Genomic DNA, 13,014 nt, shown 5'->3' with positions numbered 1-13,014 from the left:
TTTAAATGCACTGCTTTCTCCACTGCCCCGCTCATCTCAGAGATGAAGACCGTAATCAACCTACCCCGACACGGATAATCCCCTGATGGACGTCCCTCTCAGCCAATGAAATGAGCGGACTGGAGAGCTGACCGTTTGGGGCGGGTGTGCGGTGAACTGCTCCGCCGCGAAGATGAGAAAAAAAGCGAAGAGGGTTCACTCGTACTTCTCGGAAAGCCGTTTACACAAAAAGTTTGAGTTCAAATCTTGCAACCCATCAGGAGCTGCGTCCTTCAAGGCTAGCATCTCACGTTTCATTCCGAGGGTTTCTCCAAATGACCACCATATAGAAGTGGTGTCAGCAACAAGGGTTCATTACTGTAACATGTGTGCACATCACCATAACTGTGTATGGAGTATTACATCTTCATGAGCATAGACAATCTTTGCACGCAGCGGGCCTTGGAGCCTGGTTGGTGGGAGGAGACGCTGATGTCATTTCAGCCAGAGCGGGGAATTTCTGCAGAGAGGTATCTGCGTTGAATCAAAGCCTCCGCCACTCTCTGGCGCCCCCTGTTGACAAGATGCTGCACTGCAACAGATTTTTATTTATTTTGTCTATAAGTTCTACTTCTAGCGGCCTGGAACCGCTGTGGTTCAGACACGAGGAAACACAAGCAGAAAAGTTCAGGTGCAGATAATTAAAATAAAATTATTGATGGCTGAATTCCATTTAGCTGCTTTGGTTTCACTGTTACAGCTTAATGGGACACTTGAGAAGAGCAGAACCATTGTTAATGTTATCAGTAACACCTGTGCTTTCCCTGCTTTCTGTTTGCCAATACACATCTGCAATTCTACCATTTGATCAAACAGGAAAGCCCCAAATAGCTTATTTTTCATCTCATGTGAAATGATCCAAACTGACAACAGTGTCATTTATCACAAAATGGATAGATTCAGCAAGTTAGATTCACTAAGTTGTATTAACTGTATTTTTAGCGATTCTAGGGTTGCTTCATTGACACATGCACAGTTTGTGTTTGTGGTTATTGTGTGAAAAACAGCTCAGATTTAGACATGCTACTTCCTCTGCCAAAGCAGAGCACGGCGTCTGGTGGCTTGCTCATTTCTCCATCTGCCGCAGTGTGGTGTACAAAGATAGCCATTTACAGGAAGTCACTGCATGTTGTTGTTGGTCTATATAGTCTAAGATTCGGGTGGCTTGTTGAGGAACCAGAATTAACCAACTTAGAGTCGGAGGAGACAGGCTGTTGCATGATTAGGCACACTTAGTTTTAACATTGGCTCCTATTTAATGCCAGTATTAAAAGGTGATAATTGGTCTTACAAAGTCACTGATAACCCAAAAATATAACAATATGACACACTTTAAACAATAGTAGCCTAAATCAAATGGTTAAGCCCAAAGTTTCATTGAGTTATCATCATTCTGAAACAGAGCATGTGACATGTAAATACAGAAAGTATGCTTATTTGCCTTTCTCCAGCTATCTTCTCTCAAAATGCAAATCTGTTTTACTTCATAAATACTTGTAAAACTCATGTTTAGCTATCACACACAACCACTCCCTGTATGAGCTCATAGTTGACTTATGTCTTCCAAGCCCATAGGGAAGCTAGTGTTTAGGCACAGAGATTAGCACACTGATTAGCAAATAATTTCAAAATAAAAGTGCTGTTCTTTAAATGGCCCTGACCTGCCTCTGAAGATGGATTGAAGAAAAAAAAATCCATTCACATTAGTATAACTGTATGTATTTAAAGATGGCTGCTTTGATCAGTATCAGCCCTAGGATGCTTTATGGCCATCAAGACGCTGTTAATTGCATTTTCCTGCTCCTCTCTAATTTCATCCACTGCATTAACCTCGCCCAGATAAAGTGTCCTGCTGTGCTAAAAATATCGACATGCATATTTCCATTTCCTCTTTGTATTCATGAAACACATGACAACTTGACTAGGAGTGATTTAACTCCCAAAGTTTCACTTTAAGTCATCTTAAAATTAGAGAAACATTTCCACACTGTAAGACAAGCCTGGGATCTTGACTAAAATCCAAAATGCAGATCTATAGCTTTAAAGAAACTGCTGGTGGTCTGATGTGGCTCACAAGATTCCCTTTTACTTCTACAAGGTACCAGTCACACCAATCTCTCCTCTACCTGTCATCTTGCAAAGTTGTTTCTCAAGTTCTCTGTCATTTCCATCCTGTATTTCACTACTTTCTCTCCACTTTTCTTTCCACAGAAGGACAGCGAAGCCAGGGGCCTGCTTGTGTCATATTCTCAGGCAGAGGTGATTCCACCATGGGGAGTCAGAGGCTGGCTTCCTGAGGCTGTCTAGGCAGAGAGATCTGGCAGAGATGAAAACAGGAGCACTGGTACTGTCTGGCTGACACAAAATCCTTTAGTGGCAATGAATGCAATCATTGTAGGAGCTATTTGTTTTGAGATGTTCAGATGTTCATTCCTGTACATTGAGACACACAAACTTCACAATCAAAACTTTAAAACTTTAAATTCACCTCGACAGAGAACTGACATACAAACATACTACTACCTTCAATTTTCTCTCCCTGAGTGCAACATGTTAGCGAAGATTTTGGTGTAGTTTTTCTAACAAAAAGCTGCTGGCCTGAAGCACTGAGGTGTGCTGCTGTCCTAAACATCAAGTTATGGTGAAGACATTTTATATCAGAACAAATTCAAATAATTGAAAACAAGAAACTAAATAAATCACGGCACAGTATGTCACCCCTCTCCTCAGTTTAACTTAGTCTATCCCAATTAAGATGACTGAATGAGCTGCAGAGACCTCACCACAAACAGTCCCCAAACAGAAATTACCAAAGATGCCAGACTACAATTAATTTAATGGGCCATGATCATTAAAGCTGCTACAATCATTTCAGTCATAATGATGGATCAGATGACTGTGTGTATGTGAAAGGGTTTGCTCACAGTGATGAAACCACAGAAAATTATCACCAGACTCTGCAGATCTCCTCAGCTCTTCTGAGCTTTTCTGTATTTTTCAGTTGATTTTTTTGACTTTACAGCCGGCAGCTTCACTGTTTTTGTTCATTCTCATCAGTGCCAGTCCCAGCAACAGTTTTGAGGAGCGAATTAAGCCTAAAAACTCTCATAAACCCACTGTACACCACCTGCCCAACACTGATGACTTGCTTTTGAACATAGTGGAGCATTTAGAAAATAAAGAGACAAATGTTTCCCCCGGGACTTGTGAGCTAAAAGGAGAGTGAACATTTGAAATGAATGTATCAGGTGGAGCCATGCGTTAAATGGCAACTGTTTGCTAACACTTTCACCAAATCATTTTTTAAGGTAAAACTGTGTCGGTGTTGTCAAATCTAGGTCACCAAAAGTGAAAGACAAATTATTCTCTGAGTGCCTGGATATACATAATGTTCTACATGTGTTTCTTCATCTGATTAACTGATTAATGAGTCTCACAACTCGAGAACAACAGATCTTTTTACCATATTGTCATTTGAATTTTACACTTTCACGTTTTCGTGTGAGTTTGTGGTGAGATTTTATACAGTATAGGAGCACGAACGAAGTCACACACAATTTTTATTCAGACAGTTGACCTATTCCACCATCTTCTGGTAAAATGAGGTAAAGCAGCTATTTCCAAACAACCTAAGAAGCTCAGTGCCGAACAGGTGAGAGAAAAGTAGGTCAGACTCTCCACTTTTTGGCAGCGGAGACAAATTTTTTTGTTGCACATTCTCTACATTACAGTTTTGTGTCTCCTGATTGTAAAACTTAGAAAGGCTGCATGATTTTAAAATGCAGATGTCCTGTAGATGACAAATTACACAGAGAAGAGCTTGAAATATCCATCAGAGCAAGGCAGAGGCGAGGAAACCACTGTGAATAATTCACCCGGCCTGCACATCACTGTTGTTTACTGTCATGCAAGTGTGAGGGAGACAGTGAAATTGTGCAAAAATAGATAATGAGATTGTTGCGTTCTTAGAAGCCTTTTCCACTGTTTTGAGTGTCAGCACCCCACATTACATATCTAAATATATGTTTATATATGTTAAATATATGTAGGTTTTTTTTAAGTTTGCAAGAATGTGAAGCAATTCCTGTAATCCTGTAATGTGACCTATTTGTACCTTTTGGTATCTGAGCAGAGGCCTGGCTTGGATTGCAGCAGCACTGGTATTATGTAAGATTAATTCTGGGAACTGAAGTCATTCTCTTTGTGTCTGTTATAAATGTTTATATTGTGTTGCTCACCAGTGTCTCCAGGAGGACACCAGTATAAGAATGTACCAGTGCTAAGTCAGACAGGCAGCCCTGCTCATTTCCAGGCTCTGGCTGGATCCCATGGCGTGGACACTTGCGTCACCCTGTCTCAGTCTCTCTCTCTCTCTATTCCAGTGCAGTAATTTTAGTCCTGACGTTGGCCTGTTAAAATGCGTCCTCTGACGCTGTTAGAAGGGTGGTGAGGTGAGGGGAGGGGGATGGAGTACAAATATAGACATAGATACTTAAGTCCCTAAAGTCCAGTCACTTCTCTAGCGGAGAAAAGAGGAAGGACGTGTGGCACAAAAGGTACCACGAGCTGGTTTCACCCAAACCTCGGTTAAAAAGAGGAAAAGAGGAGGACATGCTGGCTCATCAGGGGCACTGTCCTATGACTTTCTCACAGGTAGGTGACTGACTCACTAGATTAGAGGAGCATTGTTGCTTGTGTGGGAATCTAATTGGCTAGCAATCACCCCGGCTGATTCACTAACAGATGGTGAACTTTGATGATAAGAAAACAAGTTGATACTGATCTTTACTTTTTTGTTGAGGAATTCATTTGGCAAATTTGGCTTTTGTGTGAGTGTGTGTGTGCATGTTGAGGGTCATAGGTAGCCAACCCTCTGTTTAATGTCCAGCAACTCTTTTAAAAAAATATCCTCATGACTTTTAATGACGCATCCATTAATCAACAATGTTTTCTCTGCCGACTTTCATTCTACTTTAGCCCAAACATCGCCAAGTCCAGTTATCTCACCCTTCATCCAAATGTACAAACAGGTTCAATATCTCCTCCCACACATCTGCACTCTAAGTCACTCATTGGACATTTGACGTCATTCTCACCAGCACCTCTGTCCAAAGGTCCCAGTGAACCAGTCTGGCACTAACTAACCTCTCATATCCCGTAATACAACATTCTCCTCCAGGTCCTGGGCTTAGGAAAACAGGCTGTGAGTGGGTCGGCCTCACATTCCTCCTGTGGCTTTGCACTGCTCTGTCTTTCGCTTTCCTTCTCCCTCTCTCTTTCCCCTCTTCCTCCCTCTATTTCTTATTCTTCTTCAAGACATTCCAGATGTGGGCCCAGCTTAACAACATCGCCTATACTCTACCTCTGGCTACAAATGATAAAAAAAAAAGACCAGAGTTGTACAGTACCTCCGCTGGCTGGGTCCTTCAGTGCTTCCCTGCTACTTTTCAATTTCATGACAGCTACTGCTGCTTTGGGCTCTCTACGCTCAAGGATATAGAGATCACATTGACATTGTGGCTTTAAAATGGGCTTGTTTGTTTTTTGGAAAAGCTTTTGAAGAAGCACGCAGTCCAAGGGTAAGAAAGACAGGGCTGGCTGGATTTTAAGTGGCTGCAGGAGATTTGTTTTACTGTTAGTAAAATGTAATCGGGTAAGGCTGACTGAAGGGTGTTAATATAACATGGCTTTACTTCAAACAGTGGGAGGAAAATGGCTCTTGTGTTTCACTTGTGGATTAAATTGTTGCACATACTTGATAGGCTATTGCAGGTCTTGTGCTGGCACTTTCCATCAGGGAGAAAAACCATCAGAGCAACTTCTTTCTGTCCTTTGTTGTGTCCACATGTTGTTTATTTTGTTGTCTGGCCTTGCACTGATTTCAGGTGAACGTTACATCACAGCCATCTGGAAATCTGGAAACATTCACAAAGAAAGAATCTGAGTGATGCTCAGTCAGAAAACAAGCTTGGTCATGTGGCAGCTATGCCCAGCCTCCTTCCAGGTCTGATTCCCTGACTGGTTTTATCACTTCTTAAAAAAGAATGCCTTAAAAGGTTGACAGAAAAAAAGAGATACATAGAAAGAGGGAGAAAGTGACTGGGGGAGGCTGGAGAGGGAAGTATTTCCTGTAATTATGTCATGAAGGCGGCGTTGTCCTCCCCTTTCTGTTTTCTCTCATGTCTTAGACACAATCCAGGTGACATGAACGGTGAACACGGTGGATCTCTGTCATTGCAGGCCCAGGGACTTCACTCTTCTTCATCCAAGCCTCAGACCCTCTGGAGAATGTCTGAGGGAAACGTTACAGTGCTGCCGTTTGGAGCTGGGTCTCTGGATCTGTCCAGGCAGGAGCCCCGGACACTGACCAGGCTCTACAGCCTGAACGGAGGATATCACCTGAGGATTTTACCAGATGAAACCGTGAGTGGCGGGAGGCAGGAAAATGACCCCTATGGTAAGAAAGAAATAATTTTTTCTGTGTTTTTGAAGTATGATTAGCTGTGGTATTTCAGAATCAGCAACAAGATAGAAGATACAAGATGTGGAAGCGAAGATGTGTAACATATGACGATTAACAAAAAGCAGAGCAAATTCTGTACACAGAATTAACATATACTATAACTCATAACTACTGTTCATCATACTGTTTGACTTAACTGATAGTTAAAAATCACAGTTGTTAAAATAATGCAAAATATAAGAGAAACATAAGAGGTTTTGGAATTTATCTTAAAAAACTGAAAACTGGAAGACTACTGGGGCTCATGAATGAGGGAATTACTTGAAAGAACTGTTTAAAGTGCTTACCTGTGTACACATTTAGATGACAGGGCCTGTATTCCTTGAAAAATGTTGGGCAAATGTTTATTTCAGGAGAAAAATGGTGGTTATATTGTGTTTAAGAAAGTTTATCTTCCACTTTATCCTTGGAAAGGTAACAAAAATGTTGTGTGGTGTTAAAGGTTGAATAGCATCACATGTTCGTGTTGCAGACATCCTCAGGTTGAAGGCTGTGAGTGTAGGAGTGGTGGTCATCAAGGGTGAGATGACAGGAAAGTACCTGGCCATGAACAAAAACGGACGCCTCTACGGATCAGTGAGTTTTTACATTTTGTAGTTTACTGCTGCCATGAAGTAAAACCTGATTTTAGAAGGAAAGATCAAACACGTAAAACCATCAAACCATAGCATTAATGTTGCCAAACATGATGAAACATAAGAAATGATCATACTTTTAGAAGGCCTTTTATCCAGAGCTATTTTCATCCCATCACATAGTTGATAGTTTTTCCATACAAGTTTTGCAATAGGTTATTTCCCACAACTGCAAAACATTGGAAAAACACAGTAACAGAAGAAAGGAATTTTTGTATGATATAAATCGCTGTGAGTAATGATTTGTCATGAGGACATAAAACAGCGGATGAGCAACAGAAGCCATTAAGGAATTATACATTTGTTGTGTAGATTCTTATCTCTAGTACTCAGCGCTTGATACTGTTCTTCACTCTTTACTGGTCTGTTGCTCAGTGTGTGTACAAAAGCAGGCTTTAAAATGGATAAATTTACGACAAGAATTTGATGGCTTGCAATGAAACAAACTTTCCTCTGATCTCTTCTCTTCTCCCCCCTTTCATTTTCTTGTCTCAGCAAGAACTGAATGATGAGTGTTACTTCCTGGAGAAGTATGAAGAAAACCACTACAACACATATTGCTCTCAGAAGTACAACTGGTATGTTGCGCTGAAGAGGAACGGCCAACCAAAAGCAGGACCAGACACCCACCGGGGCCAGAAGGCCATCTTTTTTCTGCCAAGGCCTGCAGGCAACATGTAAAGCAAGATGGCACCAGGAAACATGGACACGCTCGTTGACGTCTTCAAAAGTACGTTAACAATGAAATGTTACACTGGCCAAAGTATCCTATTCAAAGGTCACTTAAAATTAATACAAAAGGTCAGGAAAGCCCAAGGCAAACATGTTATACTGTTTTAACAGTTAGTTCAAGCTCTGTTTTAATATTAATGACCTAAATGTTTATTTATTCCTCTTGTTTGTGCAGGTAATATGTGATCAGGCTATTCCAGCTCTTGTAAACAATTCAAACATGATTATCACAGGGATTATTAGCATATTTCCAGAATACTTTCTGCCTATAAGCACATATACACCCTCTCACAGCAGACAGAAAGTGCTTGTGGTATCAGTGCATGTCAGTTTTGATAAATGAGTGTTCACTTTGAACCCTGGTATGAAATACCACTGCTGGAAGACAGCAATGGACCAGTTTTACAAAGAAATAGTTTTACAATTGATCATGTCTGGCACAAAGGACCAATAAGGCAGAAAAACTAAAAATGCAGGCCATCTGGTTTTTAAAGTCTGTAGTACATGAAACAGCAGTAATATAATTATTCCCGTTGCTTAATGGTACTTCAGTAGGGTGGATGTTTGCTGACTTCTGAATGATTGACAATCTTACTAGTAACTAAGTTTTATTAGCTAAAGCCTGTTTGATGTTAGTTTCTGTGACCACTTCTGTTCTATGTGGAACATCAGCATTTTTAAATCACATTTTGCGGAAGCAGGCAAATCTGCACAAATAACATTACCAGTTAAGTCTCTTCACACAATATTAGAAATGTCAGCTGGGGATGAAACCAACTAAAATTTAAATAATTAGATTTTGTTTCTATTTTATGTTAAAGTTTATATGATATAATCTTTCTGCTAAAATGCTGCTTTTGAAAACAGCAGCACCCTTGCTTAAGAAAGGGTTAGCCATGATAGCAGAAAAATATTAGTATGATCATATAAATTATATTATGTTATGGTATTGTTATCATATGTTGTTATGTATGTTCCTAGGTCACTGACAGTATTCAAGGCAAATGTGAATCTTGTTACAGTAATCAGTGAAGTTTTTTGAGGAAAAGGAGGAACCAAAGCAGATTTAACACCCTAGCGACACCAAATGCTCAAGTGTGGATTATTTGATTTTGCTTCTAAGGAGTCAGAGATGGACCAAATATTGACCTTTCTGTCCTAGACCACAGAAGTTACAAAAACTTTCTTTCACTAGGCATCATGGTCCAACAGGGGTTACTGCAAACTTATTTCTTTTTCTTTTTGTTGAAACACATTACTGATACACTATACTCAGTTAAATTACTATGGTGAATGTGTAATTATAACATTGTATTGTTTTTGCTAAAATTTAATTCATTCAACATTGTAATGGACCTTTTCATAATAATTTATACATATACAATGATGAAGCAAAAAGGTAATGTGATCACCTTTTCGCAAAGTAATACATATTGTATTAAGTGTATTTAAACGTGTGAAAAAAAATCTTCATTATTATCCATGAACAAATAAATTGTATCTTTAATGTGCTGTACCTAAAAGCTGTGCATTTAAATAAAAGTATATGACTGTACATACATATTTTGAAAGAAACACTTATTGTCCATTGTCCAATACGTCTGTTGCTAATCAGCTTGCTGTGTGTGTGGCCGTTAGTGTCTGTGTGTGTTTCTGGCATTGCATGTGAACATCTGCGTTTCAGATTAATAAATTAACACTCTTACAGGTGTTCACCAGAGTCACATTCCTCCTTACAACACAGGCAGATAATAATGGTTGGCCACTAGATGGCAGCATTGCGTTAGGTTCAACAGTGTTTTCATTCAGGCTGGTAACAGGGGTATCAACCAGTGTTTTAGTCATGGTTTATTATCATTACATGTTTAGGTCTCCACAAATCTCAGTAAAAATAAATCAGGAGTAAAAAAGGTAATCTAAGAAACCACACAGCTGCTATCAATTGCATGTGCATAGCCAGCTGTAGGAACTATACATGGATTATGAGACAAGACACACATGGCTATTCTATTGTATGGAATAGGAAAGTAAATGTCATGTGTCTGAAGATGTGTTAAAATGAAATAAAAAGAATCACAAAGGTGAACAATATTCTACACAGAGGAAAATCATAATCTCAAATTGTTCCTCAGTATTTTTAAAATATCAGTCAACTTAGTCTCAATTCTGATCCCACAGCTTGTATCAATATTTACTTTGCACAGTATATGCAAACACATTTTTTCAACATTTTTTTCTTCTTATTGAAGAAAAATCTAATTTTTATATGAATAAATACTATGTTTAATTTTGTCTAAACCCACGTGGTCATACAGTACAAAATCTTTACATAAATGTGTGACCAGGTTAGCTCCAATTTCCTGCACTTGACAGATTTCAATGCTGAGACAAAATCTGTCCATCACTTGAAAAGTATTATGGTATTATGCAGCCTTGAGGACTCTTTCTGTGGAGATGTCAGTCAAGTTAATGAATCTAATATCCTTTAAGAAAAACCCATTTGCAGTAGAATGGTCGGATTAACCTCCTAGCGGGCCCTGGGGCAAAAATTTGTTTTTGGGCCCCTACAGAGAGTTGAAGTCATGTCATGTCCAGGCTGGCCTCTGTTCCACTCATTTCTGTATCTCTGTGCGCAGACGCAGGCACCTACAGGCTTCCTAGTTGTAATCTCTGAAGTCTAACAACTTCTACAAAGTTCAGTCCTCTCTGCCCTGCTGTTAGTACAGATGTCTGAACTCTCCAGCTCACTCATGGACTTGCCTTTTCTTCTGAGCTGTGATGTCTAGAGCTTGGGAAATGGTGTTCCTTAAAGGCTTCTAAAAAAAAAAAGAAAAAACAACATTAGATAATATTAAATACGGGTTTATATTATGAACACCAGTTGTTAATCATTTGGACTGATGATTGAACCAGAACCATGGCCTTCCAGTAATTTTATGACAGAATACTTTGACCTTGTCCAAGGTTTTCATTGAGTAAAATACAACAAAATAACTAATTATGACAGACAAGGTTATAAAGCTATATAAAAATACCCACAGTTCCCCTTTAAATGTCCTGTTACAATGTAGTATCATTCTAATTAATTATATGTTAAAAAACATAAAACACTCAGGGATTTACAGAGATATTACCTAAGCTGTTTAATATTTGATACACACATTTTCAGCATAATATTATGACAAAATAAAGTACACAGCTTTGTGTAATAATATACTGCTGGATTACACTGATCATCCACCAGATGGCAGTTAGCATCTGACAGATTGTACACACTTTGTTTTTCAGGTAATGACTGATCTTGTTGATGATGTAAAGGTCTCAGAAACTCATGTATCAAATGCGATAGAAATGTCATATCTGTGCTGGTCAGTTATTTTAATCCTCTGCAAAGCGCACAAAAACCCCACTTGTAGGGGGATTAACATTACAGTGGGAGGTGGAGAATGAAATATTCACTGTGCTCCTTGGAAATTTAACTCATTGTTCCAGACGGCATTTAAACCATCTGGAAATTACAGTACTGTACAGGACAAAGAAAAAGCCCCACGCAGGCACAGGGGAGATGAAGGGGAGGCGCAGATACCACGTCTGGTGAATCTGAGTCAAAAAGCCGCACTTCTTCTCTGAGTCATAACCCTATCAAATCTCAACACAGACACAAAACACATGCTGATATCATTCAGTGTGACCTAACACTTCTAGAGAATATCATTATCTCTGATGTTCACTGTAAATAAACATTTATATATCCTGTTAGAAATCACGGGGAAAAAAAAAACACGCATCAAAACTTGCCCAAGAATCCTCACATTTTAAGCTTTCATTAGTTTCAGACTTTACATATTTATAAATTTGAAGTAATCAAATTATAAAAACTAACTGACACACAGAATTGTTTGGGCCCCCTGGTGGTGTTGGGCCCCTGGGCAGATGCCCACTTTGCCTTGTTTGTCATCCAGCCCTGTGCACCAGTTTCAGTAAAGACTTTCAACGTTCCAGATGAGATTTATTGTGATCATGGAGTTGTGACAGATGATACCAGCACAGCACAGTAAAAGAACTCCATTCACCCCAATCAAGTATTTTCACCACATTTTTGGAAGCAATGGCATTCTTCAGCTAATCCACACTTAATGTCTAACGGCTGAAACAGAACATCGCCTGAAACGTTGTTTCAGAGGCTGCTCTGCCAGGAAAAAGATCCTGGAAGAAACACTGGAACGTGGTTTAAGATGTTTGGGAGGAGTGGAGCTGATTCATGGCTCCAACAAGTTCCATATTATTGTGGGATTTAAACAGACTTGGCAGAGATCATTGCAGTAGGATTATTACTTTTCCGAGTACCCTGACTGTGACAAATTAATATTTCAAATTGAGCAACAGTTTTACATTTTCCCATATAAAAAATTACTTTCTGATGACCCTTTGTAAATGACAGATCAGAGCCGAGTTATCCTACTTTCAATCCTACGTTCCATCCCCTCGTATGTTTTTCTGATAATATATCCATGTCTTCTCGGCTGAAGAACGAAATTTTACGTTGGCGGTGTAAAGTGAAGTAACAGCACTACTTGACCTGCAATTCTAAAGTATTATAGTATAAGGATGTCTATTTTATTTTATACCTCTACTTAACTGCATTTCTGAGGGCAGCATTGAAGCATTTTACTTCGTTTCATAATTTGAAAGCAATAGTGACACAGCTTGGTTTGCAAGATAATACATACAATACAAACATATAATCAGTTTTCAAGATGTTGCAAAACAGCTTCGAATTTTGCTTTTGATAGTTTTTGCATGTTTTTCATTCTTTTTCATTGTACTCAGGTACAGATCTGAATGCAAGATTTGTCATGAACTATTTTTTCAAAGGAGTGGCAATATCTTTACTTGAGCCACCAATGGCCCACAGTCAGATTAGCTTTTAATACCACTCTGTAGTGCTGTATTCCCTTTTTTGCTCTTACAAACCAACAATTGTAACCCATTGGAAGAAATAGAAATACAATTCAAGTTCCAGAAGTAACCGAGGAGCAATTAAATAAAAATGAGAACAAATTAACTTGTTACCACCATAAAAAG

At 39.2% G+C, this 13,014-nt stretch overlaps 1 protein-coding gene across 3 annotated transcripts; it reads left to right on the top strand.

The window, feature by feature from the left end:
* Nucleotides 1-4,569: 4,569 nt before the first annotated feature.
* LOC121190710 (putative fibroblast growth factor 1) lies at nucleotides 4,570-9,482 on the top strand. 3 transcript variants are annotated; one of them, XM_041051666.1, is made up of 4 exons: nucleotides 4,570-4,692; nucleotides 6,280-6,496; nucleotides 7,035-7,138; nucleotides 7,693-9,482. In XM_041051666.1, the coding sequence occupies exons 1-4, from the start codon at nucleotides 4,651-4,653 to the stop codon at nucleotides 7,876-7,878; spliced, it is 549 nt and encodes a 182-aa protein (XP_040907600.1). In that variant the 5' UTR covers nucleotides 4,570-4,650; the 3' UTR covers nucleotides 7,879-9,482. The 3 variants fall into 3 exon arrangements, with proteins under 3 accessions (XP_040907600.1, XP_040907601.1, XP_040907602.1); XM_041051667.1 differs by having other exon boundaries at nucleotides 4,600-4,692; nucleotides 6,228-6,496; XM_041051668.1 differs by lacking the exon at nucleotides 4,570-4,692 and adding an exon at nucleotides 5,531-5,618.
* Nucleotides 9,483-13,014: the final 3,532 nt, after the last annotated feature.

The sequence above is a fragment of the Toxotes jaculatrix genome, chromosome 12, assembly GCF_017976425.1.
Source record: "Toxotes jaculatrix isolate fToxJac2 chromosome 12, fToxJac2.pri, whole genome shotgun sequence".
Classification (NCBI taxonomy): Eukaryota; Metazoa; Chordata; class Actinopteri; family Toxotidae; genus Toxotes; species Toxotes jaculatrix.
The sequence above is the reverse complement of the archived record's forward strand: the minus strand, read 5'-3'. Positions and strand labels throughout refer to the sequence as shown.